The following is a 23596-nucleotide window of genomic DNA, read 5'->3' on the forward strand; positions in this document are numbered from 1 at the left end:
GGGGGGGGGGGCGCCGGCGGGCCGCCATGGGTCATCTCTCATATGCTGAGGTGCCACACCATTAAGACTAGTGTGAATGTCACAACGGAAAAGTTTGTCCAAAGTCCACAAGTTTGGTGTCTACGGACTCGGCTCGTCACGCTGAGTAACATATGTCAGCCCCAGCCTTCTGAGTCGCTCCCTTCCGAAGGGCCGCCATGGGTCATCTCTCATATGCTGAGGTGCCTAAAGTAATCAGTTGTAATCACCTGAATTCTATAGTAAATTATTTGTTATATGAGAATCTGTCAAGACTTTGCATCATATGAAAATTTAAACACATCTTTTCTGACCCTGACATAATAATGAATCAATGCTGAATACTCTCTTAAGGAAAAGCAACTTTAATTTGCAAATTTCCAATTTCCAATTTCAACTCCCTATACATACTATTTTATATATACTATTTTTGATGATTTCTCAAATGGTAAGAGCAGCCAGCCACAAAGGGAAACTTCACACAACACTTCCTACAAGAGCTTCACAGCAAAACAAAGTTGATTATCTTTCTTACTGTGAAGCAGCTGTGGGATGTATCGAGTTATAGTCACAGCATATCGAGTTCTAACTGAGGATTGTTGATCTGAACATTTTTATTGCTTTGTCATGGCTGGATCAGTTTTACATGGCACATTAGTCAAGTGAACTTTGAATTTCCGACACACAAAAGTCAAGGTAAACAAGGCATTTTTCCCCCCTCGTGTGCCACCTCCCCCCTGTTGAGCAATAAAAAACCCCAAATATCAACTTTCCATTTTTAAAGCCCTGCGGAGTAGTAACAGTGGGTGAAAAGCTGTTTCATCCTATTAACATGCAATTCTTAAAAACTTGTTTATTTATTCTACAGGGGCAGCCTGTGGTGCACACACGCATTAGGTTTCACTCAGGTATTGTACTTTGGTAAGTGGTAGTTACTGTAAAACCTGAGTTTACATGCAGCGGGCAATTAATGTGATGTGTCTCCTACACACAAACTTACTTCAGAACGCTTTCTTTTGTAGAGCTTTTGGGATTACAGAGAACAGGCTAAAAGAGCAAAGAGCTTTTTGTTCTGGAAAAAAAAATTATTTACTAAGCTGTGGGAACAGACGTATTTAGACTTCTAGAACTTCTAGTCTTTTTGATCTTGCACAAAGTGTACTTGAAAGAGATGCAGATCTTTTTCAAGTACACAGCAGTGGACCCAGTGACGCCTGTTGCTATCGAAACCATCTAAAGCTACCGTGGCTGCATCTATTGACAGTTAATTACATATTTAATTAATTTTCTGCTCAGTGCAGGAGAAGACTCTGTGGCTTTTCTCTACATCAGCTGTGTGTTGAAAAACAACAAGCAGGCAGCTGCAGCAATGCTCGTGTATCAGAATGTAGCTTAGCATTCACAAATGTTAGCCAGTTCAATGTCTCCATACACACTGAGCATTCATTATATTCTTTGATGGTTCAAGTTTATGTTTTCAACGTCTGTTCCATAGACTATTTCATCAAAATTACATCGCTAACAAACAGCTTTGGTCCAAGTTTAATTCATGTTGGCACTGACATTAGTTAACACTTCAACAGAAAATTATATTATTCCCATTATTTAAAGTTTGTTTAAACAACTTTATTTATACAGTGAACAGTACCAATTTCTTTCTTTATACTCCTACAATGTGCACCACTTATACCAAAATCCACCACGGCACTAAACAAATCTTATGTCCCATGATACCTCTTAATACCTCATGATGGCCAAAACAAAGCCCTCTCTATTCTTACCGACATGAGGCGCTTGTACTCGTCCAGTCTCTGCTTGTTGGAGGCAATGAAGAGTCCTCCATTCTGGATCCAGCCTGTGTGGAGACCCGTCTCCTCCTCCAGGTCTTTGCTGATCACATTCCTGGTGTGGGCCAAGAGCTCCACCTCAACATCACTGGGACGGAGCTGCCACAGCAGGCCTAGTGGATGGACAGACACATCAGCGGATGTACAAAAATACTTAGACAAGAATACATGTCCACTATGTGAGCTACACATACAGATGAATACACACACACACACACACACACACACACACAACAGAGGTCACAGGTTAGGTGAGCTCTTTATCTACAAACACCTAATCTGCGCTTGAGGTACAGAAAGAACAAACTGTAGGTTGATAAGTAAAAAGCAAGAGTTGAACCACACTTTTAGTGTAGAATTAAAAACTAATTCATTTCAAAATAGTAAGAAAAGTATTTGGATGTTCAACATTTAGCACGCATTATCTCAGGTAAATACACACTCCTTAGCCTGTCCATATTCTTACGGTTTATTACCTGCTGTGTGCCAGGTGGTGCCAGCAGTCAGTCTGTCTCTCTCCAGCAGAACTACGTTGGTCATACCCATTTTAGCCAGGTGGTAGATGGTCTGACAGCCCAGACTGCCTCCTCCGATCACCACCGCATCGGCTGACCTGAGGCAGGTGGCAGACAACAACAGGTGAGCTGAGAACATGATTTTCAAAGTGGGATAAGGACGAAGCCACTTAAAACCCTAAAGCTTTGTACATAATCATCATCAAAGAAATCCCATGTTAATGTAAGAGAAATCCAGATTGATGTTCATCTTAAATTGCAAAAACTGCTGGAAGCGAACAGTCACTTTTACAGCACACACTGTAGCACAGTATGCTCTCCGCTACGCTAACCTGGGCAAAGGTTTAGTGGGTCCAGAGGAGGCTTGAACCTCCTGTTTGAGTGTCTTCTCGTAGGGAACATTTTTTTCCTTGGTGGGCTCTGAGCTGTAGGACCGAGCACTTGTCCGGCACAAAGGAGAGAGAGGAGGCCGCACTGCCAACACCACCCGCCGAACTGCGCTCCCTAGGAAGGCCATGGTCCCCTGCGGACAGTCAGAGGACACAAAGGGACAGTGTGAAGCTGCGGAAGCATATGTTGATTGTGTTGCGCAAAATAGGCAAGGTCTCAGAATGATGTCATGTAAATGCAACAAAAACATTTTTTTTCAAACTACATGATAACATGACGATGACATTTACATTTATTCATTAAACAGACACCTTTATCCAAAGCACTAAGGAGTGAGAGACAACGCTAAGCTTCAGTAGGAGGCCTTGAAGTAAGCACTACACACTAACTCTGTTCAATACGACAACGTGCAAAGGGATGAGTTAAAGAAGTGTTCCCAAAGTAAATGCTAGTTTGGCATGTTAGGGTGTTCGGGGTGTTAGGAGAGGATGTGCTCTCAGAAGAGACGAGTTTTCAAGACATTCTTAAAGATAGAGAGGGACGCCCCGGCTCTGATAGCATTCAGTAGCTTGTTCCATCATAAGGGGACCACAAAAGAGAACAGTCTGGACCGAGATTGCCTCGTGTGCAGGGATGGCAATGCTAGACAATGTTCCATGGAGGAACGCAGTGGCTGAGAAGCAGGCTATGTGTGATTGAGTAGATAGATTGGTGCAGACCCAGAAGTAACTCTGTAGGAAAGCAATAGTGACTTGAATTTGATTCGGGCGGTCAATGAGCATAACACTTACTGTATGTGTACAGTATATTCAGCGTCTGCTTGTTCTGGCTGCAGAGGATACATATGTCAGACTTATTCAAATCCAAAGTTTGGCTACCATCGCACCAAATGGAATTGTGCATTATTTTATATACAAAACGGTAGAAATGTTCAAGAAAAGTCGGGTAAAGCAGGTGGCTTGAGATGATGTTATAAAGTCCAGGCAGCAATCATCTGCTTTGATTAATGTCCTAGACTTCAACCAACAACAACTCAAGTCTGCTGCTCGCTGCAATCTGAACTCACAAAAGATGAGTCAGCAAAAACAAAATTCCTCTATGGAGATCAAGGTTCGTGGGTTTCACATTATCACTAAAAAAGACTAGTTAAGCTGCAACTTTAACTTGGTCACTGAATGACAGTGTTGCATAGAGGGGTAAAATCAATACTGGGTCAAATACTTCCTCTGTCATCTGAATGTTTGCAGATGGATAAAAACTAACTGAGATCAGGTGCTTTGATCAGGTGCATCAGTTCCAGCAGTCACCAACACCAGCATTACACTAATAATTACTCAGTTGATATGTGCACTGTCTGCACATACTTGAACTGAGAATGAGGAGAAACAGGTTTAAGGTGGCATTTGTAATTACTGAATGACTGGACTTTATCCGTCTATTTTCACAGTGAGATTTGAAAGATAAAATCGCTGCCAGCTTCATGAGAAGTGTGCACAAACTGAAACGCTTAAATGCAACAGCGGTGTTGTATTAACATATGCACTAAAGTTTTCACAACATTTTCTCAACACCCAGTGTCACTCGATTGTACGCGAGAATAAACGAGAACATACACACTAACATGCATAACAGAACATGTGCCTTTAACAGACTGTAGCCTACGCCACGTACCAAAGTAACAGAATCAGCCTGAGCAGCTGCTGCAGACAGTAAGTAACGTGGCATAAAACGCTGCATGTGACCCCCCTCCCACACCAACGAGCATTGAACACAGATCACCGTAACAGAACCTGCAGGATGCCTCATGCAGTAACTATGTTGCGTGAAAGCGCTTTGATCTCGGACATGGACACTTACACTTCCGCTTCGTTACAGACTCGTCCCGGCCACGCTCGATGCAAGATGTTTCAGAAAAGCTGAAAAAAAAAAAAAGTTTGCAGAGTGAGGGGATCGCAGTCGCGGGAAAATGGCCGAATACTTTTGTACGTCAGCGAGAGAGAGAGAGAGAGAGAGAGGAGAGAGAGAGAGAGAGAGAGAGATGGCTTTAAAGTGTGTCACAGGCGGTTCAGTAGCTGTCAGATGGTGTGAGTTGTAGCTGTAGTTTTTGCCTTCACCCCTCCCCACTCAGTTTGACAAGTCGACCATCTATAGTGTAGACATGCATATGTGTAAATGCTGAGGAGAGATAATTTGTTACCAACCCAAAACAGGATTTCAAATCCCAACAAAACTATGCAGGATATTTCAGTCTCTTAATTAATCAAACTGCACAGACGTGAGTAGAAACCAATGGCCTAATGCTGGAGAATTACCTTGAAATCTCATAAACTGTATAGCACCCAATTGTCAGCAAAATGATACGAAAATATACATATATACAGTTTACATATATATATATATATAATATAAATATAGATAAACATGATCTGTGGAGTTAAAACTTGCACCAGTATGGTCCTTTAAGGTGTTAAAAGACCTGAAAAGTCCAGGGATCAGGACTCACCAGAGCTTATGTGAGTTTGTAGTTGTTACCTTTGATATGCACTTTTTTATTGCCTTAATAATTTAGTGAGAAATGTATTTAAATGTGTTTGAATGGATTCATCAACTGCAGACAAAGTTACACAAAGATTAGGCAATGAAGACTCACCTGTTCCCACTTTCACCAGCACCTCTGAGAGACCATATACTGGCGTGTAGAACTGTTTTTTTTTTTTAGACTTTGTGGAAGCGTGGACTATTTTTCTTATGTATCTGCCCTCTTCGCTCTGTCAATATTTTTCTTCGATCTGCCTGTGCATGTGTTTGTGTGTGTGTGGTGTGTGTGTGTGTGTGTGTGTGTGTGTGTGTTAGGGGATGTCAGGGTGGCAGCTGCAGGAACTGCTGAAGTCCTCAAGGTCCTGAGACCAAACCAAGCGGAAGTAGAACATCAGTTCAACATAGAATGATCATGTACAATATGTACAGTTTGTATGTGTATACGTGAGGAACTGGATACATACAGTAGTTATGGTGAACTTGCAGCGGGGAATAAATGGCGAGAGGAGAAGAGACTAGAAGAGAAAACAATTTAAAACCTAAAACAACTTTGCCTACGTAACGCAACATTATGAAACCTTATGTCCTGAGCCATATGCAGTTTCTCTGACTGCCAAGTTGATCTCATGAAACCCCACCTCCAAACCAGCAGCCAATAAGGTGCTGAGTTTAGGTTCCCTCCTGTGAGGGTTCTCTCCAGTTCATACAGCTTTGAACAGGACAGGAACTGAATATAGGAGCTGCAGTCAATCCCTCAGTCTTCTCTAGGCTGTGTGTGCGTGTGTGTGTGTGTGTGTGTGTGTGTGTGTGTGTGTGTGTGTGTTTGTGTGTGTGTGTGTGTGTGTGAGAGAGTCTGAAACTGAGAAAATAGTCTACAGCAACCTTTGCACTTTGTTGTCTGCTTTTCATCTCGTTAAATAACCCTTCTTAAGTGCAGCAATGACAGTTACACACACCTTCACATGCATGCACATGTGTAGGTGTGTGTGTGTGTGCTATGCTTATGCAAACAGCAAGTCTATATGCACATGGGTTATATGTTGTGACTTATCTGTAGCTATGTTTCGGTCATTCTGAAATGTGACAGGGTGTTCCAAAGAGAAATAAGGTCACGGAAACTGGATGGATCACTGCATGTGCAGACAGCTGTGGTATGCCTAGAGCTAAATGTGTGAGCTTACACACAGCCATGTATATGTATCAAGTGTGAGTGTGGAAACAGAAAAATCATTAAGGATGAGACCAAGCAGAGTCAAAATACAGTACAATTCAAGAAACTGAGGTGCATTACTTGAAAGTTTAATGGTGAATAAAACGTCTGCTCTTATAGGATCATCCTCTGTGAATATAAGTCTTGAATACACACTCTGCTGGCATTACATTTGACCAACAACACTGGAGCTGCAAAATTGAGTCTGCTTGAAGCAAACACCACATCACAGAGCTAACAAAAGAACTGAATACAGAGGATCTGGTTTGATTTGTTGCATTTTGAATAAATGTTAACTGGACAGACAGGACACTTTTTCATAAGTGTAGCCCATAGAAATAAAAATTAGAGCATGCAATCAAAATGTCCCTGCTCGGATATACAAAAATTTGACAATGGATTGAACTACCATGGTTTTAAGCCCACATAGTTTCAGAGCAACTGAGCTCAGATGTGAAATACAGATCATGATTATCCAGCAAAATTGTTGTGAATCACAAATATGGAAATCTGCAACAGTTTCCAAAGACTTTCCCCAAATTCAGGGAAATACCTCCATCTTGTGGTGGATGTTGGTCAGTACAACATATGGGAGTACTTTTTTCCCCCTCAAATTACTGTCAAATTTATTGACCACCAAAAAATTGGTTTGTTAATTAACAAGATCCATAACCACATGCATACAACGAAAAAACGTGTAAAAACTAATTTTTATTAACATCTGCAAAGTTTGCTACACAGTCATCCTGACATCCTGTTTTATAACATCATGACTGAGTACAGATTTATTGTTCAGAGACAGAGACAGAGAGAGAGAGAGAGAGAGGCTTTTGCTGGAAAAGCCATTGCACTTTGCCTGTTGTACATCATGTTGTGTGACTCATCTGTCAACCACATCGAGAGAGACTCAACCAATAAATTAAGACAGGAAATGCGACACACATAATGGCAGGAAATGAATACATGAAATCACACCATCATCAATGCAAAAATATATGTAACTTGATCATTGTAATTTAAATCCAAGAGGGACACGAGAGAATTACATCAGTTACTTACATTGCAACCCTGTTGTTGTTTTGACACATTCCTAGATTGAAAAGGATCCCAGTGATGCTACAAAAAGGTTATTACAGGCTGTGTTTTAATATGTCTTTAATAAGACTTCTGCTACAATACATGTGGAGTAATAGTAGTTTTTTTTTTAACACAACATGTAGCAAAGGACGGTAATGTGTCTCTCTACTCAAAAGTAGCAGCACTGGCTCAGATGTTTAGCTGCAGATGAACCAAAACTACTTCTACACTGGTGGCAATTGGACTTCATACCTTGACATGCCGTACTGATTTTCATGCTGTCGACTGGGTAACACACTATCTCTGACCATGAAGTTCAATTTGTGTGGCAAAAATTGAAACGTAAAAATATTAAAACACAGCCACAGAGTAGAAAGTAGTCTGATAAGTCAATGTTATTTCAGTTCTAGTCATTATTAGACATTTAAAAAAAAACATTTTAAAGAAGCTTAAATTGTTCAATTGAAAACATTCAATGTGTTAGTTTCACTAACAAAATACTTCCTGCATAGAATCTGGTACCAATGAAACAGTCTTACACTGTCCCTAGAAACCATGAGGTACATCAACTTTATAACGGCTAAATGAAGCTAAAGGAAATATTTAACAGGGTCGATGTGGCTTTGCATTAGACACAACTGTATCTCATAACAGTCCCGAAGGAGGATAAAAGTGGAGAAATAGGCAGACAGACAGATATGAAATATCATGAAAAAGACATGAAGACAAAGAAATAATGGCAACAACAGTATCAGACTTGTGTCCAGACTTGCCAGGAGTTGTGAACAGTGCAGCTACTGGAGCCTTAGTCTGCGGTTTGCAGAAAGTCACTGTAAAGCTGCTTTCCCTTTAAAGGCTCTGCTTAGCATTATAAACATGCAATCATCAGAAGCACACACACCATTACAAGCATACATTCAAACACAATGTTCTTGACATCAGCCATACAAACTGTTTAAACTCTCAGAATATTAAAGATGTCTGAATAAAGTAAAAAAAAAAAAAAAAAAAAAATCTAAAAGGGTGGATTGTTCTCGAGAAAAATCTGTTGTGCAAGTTCAAGCATCTGAATTGCTAAGACGCATAAAAGTATTAAAACACCCATTTTTTTTTTTTTACATGTCTACAAACAGTCTCAACAAACATTGTCCCAAAAAATCAACTTGTGCCGTACACTTGCTAACATGCCTTGAAAAAACCAAAGTCCAGGTGAAATGACACGGAGCATGTCAGTGGTGTGAGTGTACTGAAACAAAGTCTGAGAGCAGTTCCTCGCCTCAGCATCTGTCTCTCTGACCTCGTGGCCCCTTGACCTGCAGGTTCTCCACAGCTACGTCAGCTCCGCACTAAAGTTCATCCTTGTAGGCAGCTGACAGCATCTCGGGTGGGGGCGACCCTTTCAGGGTCTTGTGGGAACCCCTCCAATCGGTGCGTACCGAGTCATCGTCCCACAGGGTGGACGTTTCCGTGTCACTCACCCACTTGGGCTCGCCGGCGTAGTGACACGGCTGGACCAGGAGGGGGCGTGCACTGAAGGCTTGCAGGTTCCTGTTGGGGAAATGGGACTTGTAGTCCTCACTGCAGAGAGAGATCACATGGATTTGGTTTGATTCATTTGAGACTTTAAAACATCTTGTATGTCACAATAAAAGAATAAAACTAATAATAAATATGGAAAACAACATCAGCCATTAAATATTAGCACACTATATTTCCTACAAATGAGTATTAATCATTAATATCTGTTTTATTTTGGGCCTAATTTGAAATACATCCATTTCACAGAGGCTGATTTTCAGTTACTCTTAGCATGAAGGGCGACAGCAGGACCAATGTGTGGTGTGCGGTCGTTGTGCATTCTTAGCGGACCAGTCAAGCATATCAAATTAGAATCACAGAGGTGAGAGAGAGAAAGAGAGAGAGGATAGAGAAAGTGGGTTGGCTTTAAGCCAGTTTTCCACACATGATGAAGCACACAGACACTGCCAAGCCTTCTGGTTTGCAGGCCCTTCAGCCCAAGGTCCATTTCATCTCTTGCAGTCAGTACCGCATGTGTCATATCTCGTTTACTCTGCTAACTCATCACTGTGGGATGATGAGAGAAGTTGTCTGGCGAGGGCTAACGTCAGGTGATGTTACGGGTAGAACTGAACACAGGGGTTGCACTAACATGCAGCCATTAAAGAAACAGTTTAGAGGAGAAATGTTATGAAGGAAAAGGGGGTCATGAGATAGAGGAGGAATTGGTGGAGGAAAACAAAGAAGAATAATAGTAGAAATGTTTTGACTGCTGGAAGGTACTAACTCTGTGAGTAAAAGGAAAAAGCCTACAGCCATGCTAGCAGGTCTGTGCTGTATTTAGGACAAGTGGTGCTTTGAGCTAAAAGGTAACAGGGCCAGGTGTTTATGAAGACAATGCTCACATGCTAATGCTTAGCATGTACAATGTTTACCACGTTCACTGTCTTAGTTTAATGTGTGAGCATGTTAGCATTTGCTAATTACCACTAAAGTCAAAGTAGCTACGGTGGTGAAATGCTGTTAGTTATGCAGTTGGATCCAACTGAAACATTTAACTAAAAAAACAAAAATGTAAACCTCACGGTGACACGACGATGTTAAAAGAAATGTTCATCATTTTTCAAGTTCAACGCAAGTCTGCCACAGAGACATCTGAGTCCACTTCGGCGGTCTGTCTGGCAACCACACTGTGCCTAAAAAAAAAGTGGCAATCCACATCGCTCCAAATCCAGACAATCAATCTCAGAGAGAGATGCTGCCATGAAACCTGGAGGCCTATATCATCCAAAAAGAAAAGCTTGAAAAGCACTACATATTAACCTGACAAGAATAGAGATTATGGCCAAAACTGAACGTCTTTTCAAAGAAACTCAGATGTAAAACCACAGACTAAATATATAGCATGCACACAAGTTTAGGCAGCTATAAGGAGGAATCCTTGCAGCATTTATGAGGTCTGTTTTAACTTTGAATTTCTGGCTGGAAGAATGCTAAAAGACTAGTAGTAACTGAATGTAAATATGAGATAAGAAACCATGATAGAATTTTTCACAAAACTACTCATTAAGATCAGAGATTAAAACCAGGAAAGTATAAGGAGGCGCATGCATTAATACAAGAAAGAAGCACATTTCTGCCCGCGGCTTCAGTGCTGATGTCGTACATACTTGGGATGTTTGTCATACATGATGGGGAGGAACTCATCGACAGGCAGCATCTTGGAAAGCGGCTCAGCATTGAGCAGTTTTTGGGCTCCCTGTAGTGAGATGGCATAAGATAGAGTCCAGTACGAATAGTCCGCCATCACCAGGTTCCGAACATTCTCCACCGGCTCCTCGTTTCCAGGATTCACCTGCTTCCTGCCGAAGTATCTGTGGAGCAATAATAAGAAAAATGGAGGGTAAAGAGAAGAGGTAAAAGAGCTAAAGTCCAAAACAACTTAGTACTGAAATCTGTTGCTGTTCTTTGCTGCCAAATATCCTGGAAACTGTTTCTCTTTTCTGTTTTGCAGCATTTGTTCTGCATATGTGTCTAACTATCTTCAGAGAGAGTTATGGAAACCGAAATACAAAACAAACAAAAAAAAAGTCTCTGGTTCACATCCCATCTTCCCGCTGATAAATACTTTCAAAATACTTTCACCATGTGTCTGACGTTTGTTTCCATGTGCTTTACAACTTGAATCACAGGGAAACTGACTCACAAATACAGAGCTGCATTGGTATGCAGACACACACGAGGGAATATTTACACCCCGACACTGTTCAACTCTGTTTGAATAAGCTGTGAGTGATGTGTGTTGCATTCCTGAACGTGGACTTTCTTTTATGACTTTTGACCCTTTTCCTCAACACACACACACACACACACACACACACACACACACACACACACACACACACACACACACACACACACACACACACACACACAGTGCTTTTTTGAGGATACTCTACCTTCCCTGCCTAATCCTTGGCCTTCATCTAACCCCACTTAAAACAGGTACCATGGGGGTAAAACATTGTCTTACATGATGTCCCAATCCAGCTCCACCAGCTCCACCTCCTCCATCAGCCTGAGGACTCGTCGTTTGAAGTTGGCCTGGAATCGAGCATCATCTTCGAAGACAAGTGCTTTATCCATCTGCTCGTCCACCATCTGAGGAGAAGAGGGAAAAATGTTGTGCGTTTCCCATCAGGCTCTGTATTAGGATTCACTTCCAAGCTGGTAAAACCTCAATCTGAAACTTTTCAAATCAAATCTTTCATGTCTTCTTTTTTTAACACAGACAACACAATACACAAGTAGTTATTTAGCAAATACATTAAAATGAAATAGGAAACATATCATTTTTTATTGAATTTCAGTCTATAATATTAAGTTTTATTCATATGTAATTTATTTAAGATTAAAAATGTCATAAATTACAGTGAATGCAATAAAATACAATCTAATTCATAAGGCATTTGGATGAATTTGTATTTGACAAACAGATTTGATTCTTGCCTCAAATACAATATAATCCTAATACCAAAACCTCAACCCTACACCTGAATTTGTCCTCATCATTATATTGTTCTCTACAAACCACTCTCAGTCACGCCAATAAAGACCTTCATGTACAATTTGTGTGTCCTCTCACCTCCTTCCAGATGAAGAAGTGGCTGAGGAAGCAGCCCACCTCTCCTTTAGTCAGGGTGCGTCCAGAGAACGGGTCATAATAGCCTGGCAGCAGGTCAACACCCAGGATCTTAATGTCACTGCTGTTCAGTGCACTGCATACACATACACATACATACACACACACATACATATACACACACACACACACACACACACACACACACACACACACAGGTATTATATTCCCACAATTCCACAGACAACCTCACTGCACACTGTCCTCTGTGGCCTGCACACTGTGTTTCCCACATGTGCAATATACCTAGCCATAAAAATAGATTTTTTCAGTCATAACTGTCTTCATTCAGATTTGCTCAGAAGTGGATTATAACTGAACCATGAACCTACAGTAAAAACAAGAATCACGAGCTGATATATCAGTATGTTCCCGTAGAGAATTTTCCTATCAGCTATTCTCCAATCTACATTTTCTCTCAGTATCTGCAAATTTAGTATTGATTTTTTCTTTTCTTTTTTTTTCTTTTACATGGAAACATGGAGTACTGCACTTACTTTCCATCCACAGCATCCACCACCTTGACGTCAATCTCCAGCTCATTCAGAGAGAACAGCATCCGGTCTCTGCGGTCAGGACGGCGTCGCAGATTTATCAGATATATCTGAGATGAGGAGGGGAAATGGATATTTAACTCTGTTTACTGCACGTCATAGCTGTCATGCATATTGTTAATTTCCAACTTAGTCTTATGCATACAAGTACACTTTATTACGTACTTTTTAAAACTCCATTCATCAAGGGACAACTACACTATACTTCAATTACTTTGGATTATGCTAAAAAACCTAAAAAAAAAAGTTGAATTTCTTCATGCTCTAATCATTATATATCCTGCTGTGTATGAAAATTTAATTTTAAAAAAGTATTAAAATTTTATTAAAAGTCACTGACTAGAGGTTCTACAGCAGGATTTTGATTAATAACATTCAAGAACCGAGGAACGTTTTTTTTCTCTGATGCTGAAACAAAAATCCTTTTTACCTCGTCGAAGCCCATGAGGTCCCTCTGTTTGGGGAACATGTGGACGAAGCGAGACGGGTGCATGGGAGGACCATCGACTTTTTGACATATGGGGGACATTTGAGTTTGAAGAGAAGAACATAAATTAGTGAAATAAAGCTGAACTTGCACAAAGTGAACATGTGAAGAGCAGCTGATAAACCAAGGATTAATAACTGTTGCATATATTTTTTCAGTCTGTATCAATTTGTTGTTTTTTTTTAACTCTCTTATTATTAACAAATAGTGAATACAGTCTGTTCTTACTCATGGACTCAAGGTGGACGTGAACAAAGTTGAGGCGATCATCTTCCAAAGTGTGCTGAGGTTTGGCCGGGACGTTCAGGTAGCCGTAGCGCTCCTTGTTACTCAGGTACATTTGTACCTCTGAGCAGCAACAAAAATGAATGACTCAGTAAATGAATGAATGAACGAGACGTTAATTGTTCAACATCCTTGTTTTCCCACTAGGACACATTAATCAACCGTGAAAAAGTGCGTTTGTACAGACATTACTTTGCTTGAGTTAACCTGTCTTTAAGTGCATGTGATTACAAAAACATGACGACAAACAGGCACTAACAAACCTGCGGCCCGACAGGAGAAGGCGAACACAATGATGTCATCATAGGGCCACGAGTAGTCCTCGTGAGGAGGGTAGAAAGCCAGTTTCTTCATGCCCTCCTTCCTTAAATCCAGCAGCATGGTGGAGTGGACCATGGGCACCGGGAAGCAGCCCAGCCTGTGGCGGTGACGGGTGGGGAAATATTCTGCTGTTCGGCGATAATATCCCTGAACAAGTGCACACACACAAATATGAAAAAGTGAACAAACATTTTTTCTGACTGACTTGGTGTTACCTTCCAACAGGTTACTGACCCCTATCAGAAGTGTTGCTCACCTGTGGCGTGATACCGCACCAGTAGTTGGAGTACGCTCCCTGAGAGTCCAACATGGGAGCGATGACTGACTTGTTCTCCGCTATCAGCAGGTTGAGGGTGTCTGGGTTGGTGAGGATATTGTCTGTGTCAGCATACTGAAACAAAGACAGACAGACAGATGACACAAAGAGAAGAGAGAGGGAATAGGAGAGTGATTGTAGTGTCTGGTCTCACTGCAACAATGGATGAAATAACAGCAGCAAAGAAGGGACATCAGACGGATCAAGGCAGGTATTGATATGAATCTTAGTAAGATTATGTTGTAATGTACCAGGATGTAGTCGGCCCAGCGTTTCCTGGCGAAGTTCAGTGCTGCCTGCTTCAGCTTCATCACATACTCATATCTGCTGTTGGGCCAATGTTTAGGACCCAGCTCTCCTGCATAGGACCTAAGACCAACAGAGACAAGAGAGACCATATATACTGTCTTAGTATCCTTTTCTTATACCTCATAATTTTTAATTTAGTTAGGCTGAAGGGTTTCAGTGGCAACATACCTTTCCTAAATAAATTATATAGTGAAAAAAAATCAATCACTATATGCAGACTTTCAAAACTAAGAAATAAATACCAAAACACAAAAAAATTCAATGTGGGTAAATCTATTTGGGTGGATCGCCAAATAAATTCTGTATACTGTATGATAAACACAGTATATGTGCATACACAGCGTAAAACACAGCTGGACGGACACCTTAAAAAGTTCAGTGACTGTGAGCAGGTTAGTAGAGTTCAGACTGTTTAACATGCATACACAAATAATTTCCACTATTGGCCTCCTCTGCTCAGACAGATATCCACATAGAGAAACACGTATGGACAAGCAGAGGCGTGCCGCATCATTCTTCATTATCCAGAGACAAAATATAGTGAAACCACCAATGCTGACAGGTGAGCTACAGGCTAAGAGCCTATAAAGGTGTATTAATACATTTTCATTGTGCATAGAAGAAAAGACAGAATGAGCCAGATCAAAGCTTCAAGTACAGCTTGGAGCTGGACCATTAGCAAGGGGCTTGAGTTATTTCATTACTACCAGTATGACACATCAGGGAAGCTTTGACAGTGATCCTGGTAAAATAAAAGAGAGGGAGTGGGCTTACTCCTTTCTTTTTCCTTCATATTAATGCACCCACTCAAGTGTCCTGGGTAAGATTTGCTTGCTCTACACATGACCTGCAGGACCAGGACAAGATCAGTGTTAAACCAGACCACAAAAGTTCGATACATTAATGCGCTGTTATTTGGACTCACGTGGGCTGCTCCATTGGTCTCCACTCAACATAATGGTAAAATTTCTGCATGACAGTAAGCCACTCTTTCAGTATGGCTGTGGTGTTATCCAAGTTGTGATCCGTGGCAGCCCTAAGGAGAGAGAAAGCAGATGGTAAAATAAATGTAGACATCCAAAACTGATGAAGATGATGAACCAGGTTGAATTTGTTTTAACTGCTGGTTTAACGGAGGGAATATGGACAGAACTCCAACAAATCTTTATGGAGGTACAAATATTTGTTCCCCTCATATGATAAATTCAGAGAAAGCTGTTTAAGAAGAGAATATGGTAACCACTTTAAACAGCAAAGTGGAAGAGCCACTAGTTAGTGGGGTGTTTTCAGAGTCTTGATCAGGATTTCACACATATTTGAAAAGCTTTCAACACCAGTAATCTTACTGCTTGAATATCTGCTCCAGTGAAAAGCAGGGGTGGACAACATGATGACACAGTGACATGAAACAATACTGAAATTTTGCCTTGGTATGTGTTGTTATATGAATCTCTGTATGATTTAGACAATTCTGGGCCTACTTGTAAATGTAAATTAGCAGAACTTCTTTTCTGTAAAAAAACGGAATCTTTATATAATTTTTGCATCAATCATGTGATTAAATATTTTAAGTTGCCACGTATTGCATTTGCTGGATTATTAGTGTTGAAAGTATAGTCTAATATCCTACACATACTGCTGTGAACACATCACCCACAGTACCCTACCATTATCACCTTTATAGAAAACATCACATTTTTAAACCAGACAGATGACTATCACAGCTGTATTTCGTCTCTGTTAGGTAACCCAGCAACAGTTTATCTTTCTTTATAGATCCAGCGCCATCAAATCAAACCTTAAACTTACGAGAAAAATACACATAAAAAGATGGTTACTTAGCCCAGAGACGTATACTGCTAAAAACCACTGGAGGGCAGTTCTGTTTGTGCGTTTTAATCATTAGTGTTACACATATTTTATTCAAATCATTGTTCAGAAAGCATATCAGTTAGAACAAACTCTAAATTCATGCAGTCCACATAAGGAAATGACTGTGGCAGCCTGGGCTGTGAGAGGCACACAGGGAAGAGGGGAGGAGGGGGAGATCGCTGCTGCTTTCACAAACTCATTTAAATGCCATTGACCTTTTGAACGGCTGCTATAGTCGGATACAAAAAAAAAAAAGGGAGAGCCCTGTACAAACAGCCCAGCAGTGCATGCAGTCCAGTGTCCATGCAGAAAACCCACCACACAGAGATGCGATCTTTGGGGTAGTTGAGCCTCTCCAGGGCTCCGAGGTAGTACGGCAGGGAATGGGCAGCGTTTCTGGCTATGATAGCGATAACCACGGTGGGAGGCTGCATTTTCGACTCCTCCGGATACTTTTCCTCCGAAAAGTAACTCTCTGCCTGGAAAACAAAGGCCGCTAAAACTAGAAAGCGAAGTAACATGGTGGAGGCTGAGAGGGTCCTGCTCAATAATCCACGGAGCTTCAGTAGCTCAGCACGTAGCCGCTGTACGCGTCAGCAGTCCAAGAAAAAAAAAGGGCTTTCCCAAAATTTTCAACCCCCACTTTAACTTATTGTAAAAGGCTGGCTCACTTCTTTTTTTTTTCCAAGAACAAACCAAAACCCAGTCCGACAGAGGGTTCAATTACAACTTCCGTTTTAGGCTCACGGCTCAGTAGAAGTGTGACAACGTTATCCAAAGATGAAGGCGTGATTTGGCCAGAATGTAGTTCTTCATAAATCTCAGGAGACAACAGTGACATATCCAGTTGGAAAATGGGGAAACTATGACGTTAAGCGATTAACATGCAGTCATCCATAACTCCATAAGGAATTTATTTATTCTTTTCCAGAAAAAAAAAATGGGGGGAAAAAGTGATAACACACTTAAGTCTTATAGTCAGAAATAGTACTTTACTCCCTGTTGCACTTTTAGCTAACAGATCATAACAAACATAACAAATCATTAACATTTAGGCTGCAGTGTAGGTGTTTACATTTATATGCACATTACGCATGAAATATATATAAGCATGAAATATAAGTTATAAGTAGGCTAACATAGATGTAGTCCAAAATGTCCTCGCGACTTGAAGGCTGCAGTGCACATCAGCAGGCCTACATGGCAGTTTCTGGTGTTTATTCTGGCAGCTGTTTCAGAGATTGACCAGCAGAGGGAGGGTTTGATCCAAGAGAAGGCCCATACAAGCATATAGCTTATATAATTACAATTGTATGGGCAAGGAGGAGCTCAACCTCAGAAGAATACACACAGGCTAAGGAGGCTGACATTTCTCAGAAAAACACTGATTTTATTCAGAAGAGATGACAACGGGTAGAGACCACCTTTCACAAGCAATTCATGGTGAAAATGTAGTGTGGATCATACTCAGCTATATTTATTTGACGTATAGTTACTTTGCAGCTTGAGATTTTACATTCAAACCATATGATAAGATCATAAAATATAATGTTTTGCTATAAAAATGAACTATATAGCCCAACAGTATATGAAGTGGTTCAAATCTGCCAAAAAAAACACTAAAATGCTGTGTCCTATTTTATAATAAGACACATTTTATAAAAGGTTTGTAAATTGTAACTAATGGCTTTATTTATATTTATGAGTTAATCTATTAAGTTTCCAGCTTATACAAAAATCTATTTGGCTGAGTGTATCCAAGAAGCCATTAAGCAAAGTGAGTACTTTTGTTTTTGATACTCATGTGCATTTTGCTGATAATAACTATATACTTTCAGTGAAGTAAATTTTAATGCAAGACTTTATAATAGCACTTTTTACGCTGTGTTATTGCTACTTTGAAGTAAAGTATCTGGTCCAAGTTATTTACACTAATGTGATGTAAAGCGGATGGTGTGAACGCCACGGGGTCAGGAGGTCTCCTCTGGGAAGTGATGAGCAGTAAACACAGAAGACCTGATTAGGGAGACAAGGAAATCATAATCTTCAGTAAGACTGATGTTCAGCCTTATATTCACCCTGTTAATGAAACATTTTTGGAATTCTTCACATTGAAATGAAGACGACTCCAAACAGAAGATAAACAAAGAAACGACATTGGAAAGTTTCTGGTATTTAGCCATGAGATCTGTCAGAAATTTTAACTGGTAATTAGTTATTTTCCATTTGCTCTCTGTCGTTATTCATTATAGCCTTATAGTCTTGACTGATCTGTTGAGAAGAGGAGTTGTGGGTTTTGTTGCTGTCACAGAGTCCATTGTTCAGAAGGAGCTAAGGACATAGCGATTAGCTCCTCAGTATGTAAAAGGGTCAAAGATGCTCCTTGGATGTAGTGGGTGCCACTGTGTGGGCATCAGACGGTTCACTGCTGAGTGAAGCATGTGCGAGCAGATGGGTTAAATTTTAGGAGTGGGGTGAGTGTGAACAGAGAGACCAGAGGATTAAAACAGGGGTATTGTCCTTTATGTGTGTTGGGTCACCTACTGATGGAACAACACCATCAGTCACAAACTAATGGAAGTGGGACTGTAGAGATAGCTCCCACTTGAATAAATAGCTACATGTTTCTCAATATGCCGGATCAAAACAAGTGTTCACTGAAGATTTTTGCCACCTTGCACCTCCTCAAAGACTCTCTAGAGGTCCCTGGGGCCCAATTTGAGAAACTCCTTTAACAGCTGTTGTCAGTTTTGTTTTCAAAAGAAATAAACTCAAGACCTCAGTCCATCGTTGGTCACATCCTGCAGGTTTAAATCATCTTTGACCAGTTTGTAGAGAGCCGGTGTGTGTGTGTGTGTGTGTGTGTGTGTGTGTGTGTGTGTGTGTGTGTGTGTCTGTGTGTATGTGTTTTAACATAACCTGAACCAATCATCTAAATAAGATAGACACAATATCATTACAATAAGAATCTAATTATAAAAAACAATGTCAAATCTATCATGTTCAGTCACTTCCAGAAGTCCACACTCATACTATCCACACACACACACACATATGCACATGCACATGCACACCATTAAATCTTCAGGGTAATATTATGCAGAACAGAAGAAACATTCAAATACTCATTTTAAGTGAAAATGATTTTATTTTTTAAATGGATGGATTTTAATACTAATGATCAGTCTGCTCAGAACTCAAGTGAAAATCAAGATCATGAAATTGAGGTCGGCCGGACAGGAGCTGTGAAAAGAGCAAAAAGAGGAGTGATGGGAACAGGAGGAGGAGAGTGGTGAAGAAAGAAGAAATGGAGAGGCATAGATGTGGGTGGAAAATAATAAGCAAAGTGGTATATAATGAATTTTGACTCTTTTTGCGGGTTCAGTGAATAAACTAAAGCAGTCATTGCTAACAATAGCAGCCTTGGGTTAAAGGCACCGTTTGTGTGGACAGGTCAGGGGGTTGAGGGTCAAATCTCTCCTATTCATGACACCCCAAGTGTTTCCACAGTCACACACAAACACACACTTGGACACACGCATATATATGTATGTCAGGGGCACTTTCCCAGCGTTTGTGGCTGAGGCAGATCTGGGAGAGTTCAACCTCGGGTGCACTAACTTTTCACAGTGAGGTCAAGGGTGGAGATGGCGTTTGTGTGTGGGGGTGTGTGAATGAGAGACAGAGGGGTAGAAGGAAAGACAGAGAAAGGATAGGGGGAGAGAGAAAAGACAAAAAGAAAATCGGCATTGTTTTTGACCAGATTGCAAGGGACAGACTGAGGGAGAAAAAGCGGATAGACTGCAGTTACGTTACGATCGTGTATGTGCAGTGTGACTTCACTTGACTCAGTTAAATGGTCAGTTCACCCAAATTGAAAAAAAAACAAATATATTATCTCACTTACTTCTGGTAATATGTATCCATGCAGATCGTTTTTCTTTGATTTGTGCAAGTCTTGAGACATAAAACCCTGAGACTGTCCCTATTACATCTGGATCGTCCACAGGCTTCAGTGTGATTAGGTTTCACTGGATATTGAAAAAAATTGTCCCTGTTTAAACTGTTGACAACATGTTCTGTGGATTATCCCGAGTAACAGTAGCTGATTCTGGAAAGATTTTGTAAATGTAATTTTTTCTTGAACGCACCACCAATGAAATCCCACTCACCACCACTGTACTGCAGTGGCAGCAGAAATCTCAAAATTCCAGCAAAATAAAACCAAAAATATCAGCATGTTAATATGGTTTTTGGAATCTGGGTTAACTGACCCTTTAAAGCGTAGTGGGGGGTCTATCAAGGGCCCACCACTCATCCATGTCACATGCAGTCACATACACACAAGCGCACACCCTAGCCCGCCAGGCAGTCACTATGCCACCCATCTCTCTTTCATCTTTTCTTTGCCCAGTCCGAATGCTAAAGTTAGCGTGAGAGACTGAGTGGCTGCAGGTTAGGATGTGTGTTTCTGTCTTTGTGTTTGTGTGTTGGGACCGGGGCTGGTAGGCAGCAGAGAGTCGTGACATTCTCACAAGCTTCCGGGACCTTTATTGCTGTGGCAATAATCAATAGCGTTCCCACAGAGACGTCTTTTGGCTGGGCGGGTCAATACCTGTCACTCAGGGTCTGAGCCGTGGCACATACCCTCTTACTCAGCAGCTACAGCGGCTTCACTCTGTCTGCTCCACTCCTCCCATGTCATCCTATATGTATCTCAGGAGTGTAATATTTCCACAATTTAAGGAGTCGTGTGTTTTATTTGAACTCATGTCCAATTGAACCGCTGTGTCACTTTTTGTTTTCTTTTGCACATATGTTGCTGAGCTCTTGAGGAAATCTAGTGACCTCAGTAGGACTGCAGCTAAAGATGAACTTCTTCACCAATTATTATTCATGATGAATCTATTTACCCATAACAGATTGCTGTTCAATATGCAATGACATAAAACAGACAGAAGCAACAGATCTTCACGTCTGAGAAGCTGGAACCATGTGAATGTTTGGCATTTTTCTCTTGATAAATGACTTAAACGATTAGTCCATTATCAGCATGTTACCAATTAATTTTCTGTCAGCCCACTAACTGATTAATCTTTTCAGCACTAAACTCCACTTGTGGTTATTTGTGTTTTATTGTAAACCGAATGATTCCAATAATCATCTGCTGGGTCAGAAAACTCCTGCGCTTATGCAACTGTGTTTGCAGCTGATCTTTGGAAAACTCAAGAATTTTTTTGTTTTTGTTTTTGTTTTTTAACCTGTCAATGACAATTTGTATCAAGCAGCAGTTTCCTGTGTGTCTAACTATAAATCAAATACTCAACCTTACAGACAATATGTTTCTGGTCACAGGGATGTGAAGAGGGGATGTGGTGCAGCTGACAGCAGTATGGATGAATTGATAGCCAGGCCAGTGGGCTGGGTGTCTTTTTTTTTTTTTTTTTTTGAGTCAAGCACTTAAACAGAATTGCTTCAGTAAAAAATAACCTGTGTACATCAAATCCAGTCTTTACACGACACCACTTAGTCAGCACAAAGAAACTGATGCTCAGACTAAATGCTCCAGCAATGGCGGAAATAATGAGATTATGAGGTCAGTGATACAGGTATGATTGCATTATCTGTTCTCATGAATATGAAACAGATCATCATCGAAACGTTTAAAATTTTGGATTTCTGTTTGGATCTTTTTAATATATATATATATAGAGAGAATTTTAAAGTTATCAAATACAATTATTGCTGTTGTTTTTTTTTTTTTTTACAATAGATGATGGTTTTTATGATGACAGTGAGCCTTATAGTCTGGTGTAGAGTGGAGGTTTTGAATGGAGAAAATCTGCAGATAATGAAATATTAGGACATTCTCTTTGGCTCTTTATGCTGCTATAGTTTAGAGTCAGTTTATAGATTTCTAGTGCAGAGGCAAGATTTAGGAATGTCAGCTTTTTTTAACTTTTAAAAACTCAGATCTTTCAAAATATACCCGTTTTTATTCAAAGCTGGATTCATCTATTAGTCTTGCAAACACTGATACACACTAACAATTTACAGGATATTTGTGAACACCCCTTGTGCCCCATGATCTCTACAAAGTAATGGTGAGATTAGTGTAGACTTCTCTGCTTCTCATCTTCTCTGTTACTCCCTGGATGACGCTGTCCGTCGCCCCGTTGCCAAGCAACAGCGCAGCCACTGTCAAAGAATTCTGGGGGATGTTTAGGCAGCGGCATGCTTGGGGGGAAGGAGTGTGTGTCTGTGTGTGTATGTGTGTGGCTGTGTGTGTGTGTGTGTGTGTATGGCTGTGATGGTGGCGGAGGAGGAGTAAGAGGGTGAGGAGTGTGTACTGGTCTGAGTAGAGAGGAGCAGAACACACTCAGTTGTGCATCTTTAAGAAAATGGTCTTTTAATCTTTTAATCACAGCCATTATGCCAGTTGGTGATTCCTCGAGATTTATTTTCCAGCCCAGCCTTTCATCAGCGTCACAAAGTATACACAACTTTTCTCACACCGAAGAAAAACTTCTTCTTCTTCTTCTTCTCCTCCGCACTCACACAAATGTGACTTTGCAGTGTGTTTTCAGTGGTTTTAGTCCAACAGCATGTGAAGCAATCTCCCTGCCAGCTTCAGTGGATATTAAAATAAATGAAGACATGAGATTTGTCTTCTCACTGAACCTCATCATACTCGTACGATATCTCACACATAAGCAACACTATAGCCGGGCAACACATGCAAGAAGTAAATGAATTAGCAAAAAAAAATCAAAAAGGCGTGTTCACACAGAATGAATTTATAATGAAAGCTAAAACTGTCTCTCTTGTGCATCATGGCCTTAAGACTTGTACAGCACTCCTGTGTCTCTCTGTAATTGGTTTCCTGCATTCACTGTCTGTCTCCTTGAATGCCCCTGGTTGTGCATCATATATTTCCTGCCTATCTCTAACATTTGCTCCACTAAATATTGCAAGCAGCCAGTACAGATGAGCAAGTCCTGCTGCTTTAATGCTTACTGGATGAAATTAGTGTACCGCTGCTCCTTCATAAAGATCTTTTTAGGAAATACAGTGCTTTAGCAGGAAAGTACATGGATAGAGGAATTGTGTTTGTCCACTGAGCCTGTTCAGAAACTC

The 23596-nt window shown here is 40.7% G+C and overlaps 2 protein-coding genes across 2 annotated transcripts in view; both read right to left on the bottom strand.

Annotated features, from left to right (window-relative positions):
* The window catches only part of sardh (sarcosine dehydrogenase), a 42479-nt gene extending 37732 nt beyond the window's left edge, over window positions 1-4747 (bottom strand). The window contains exons 1-4 of the mRNA XM_022768440.1: window positions 4628-4747; window positions 2713-2903; window positions 2342-2478; window positions 1800-1978 (exon numbers count right to left, since the gene is read on the bottom strand). Coding sequence (XP_022624161.1) covers window positions 1800-1978; window positions 2342-2478; window positions 2713-2897 — 501 coding nt within the window. The 5' untranslated portion in view covers window positions 2898-2903; window positions 4628-4747. The remainder of the gene's footprint in view (window positions 1-1799; window positions 1979-2341; window positions 2479-2712; window positions 2904-4627) is intronic.
* A 2474-nt stretch (window positions 4748-7221) lies between these two features.
* On the bottom strand, window positions 7222-17035 carry LOC111238760 (procollagen galactosyltransferase 2-like). The gene is made up of 12 exons (XM_022768436.1): window positions 16778-17035; window positions 15513-15623; window positions 14530-14647; window positions 14219-14353; window positions 13905-14109; window positions 13585-13704; window positions 13300-13376; window positions 12813-12919; window positions 12259-12391; window positions 11647-11774; window positions 10784-10987; window positions 7222-9173 (listed from the first exon to the last, which is right to left on the bottom strand). Exons 1-12 carry the CDS (start codon window positions 16978-16980, stop codon window positions 8942-8944), a joined length of 1773 nt encoding a protein of 590 aa, XP_022624157.1. The 5' UTR covers window positions 16981-17035; the 3' UTR covers window positions 7222-8941.
* Window positions 17036-23596: the final 6561 nt, after the last annotated feature.

The sequence above is a fragment of the Seriola dumerili genome, unplaced genomic scaffold (genome assembly GCF_002260705.1).
Source record: "Seriola dumerili isolate Sdu_G_001 unplaced genomic scaffold, Sdu_1.0 BDQW01001601.1, whole genome shotgun sequence".
NCBI classification, from domain to species: Eukaryota; Metazoa; Chordata; class Actinopteri; order Carangiformes; family Carangidae; genus Seriola; species Seriola dumerili.

What these genes read in the sequence shown, in the direction of transcription:
- LOC111238760 (XM_022768436.1), bottom strand. Translation starts at nt 16,980, where the DNA reads ATGTTACTTCGCTTTCTAGTTTTAGCGGCCTTTGTTTTCCAGGCAGAG. An exon ending in GCTGGGCCGACTACATCCTG is followed by an intron (nt 14,354 to 14,529) that starts GTACATTACAAC and finishes TCTTTGTTTCAG; the next exon opens with TATGCTGACACAGACAATAT. An exon ending in CTTCTCCTGTCGGGCCGCAG is followed by an intron (nt 13,705 to 13,904) that starts GTTTGTTAGTGC and finishes GTTGCTGCTCAG; the next exon opens with AGGTACAAATGTACCTGAGT.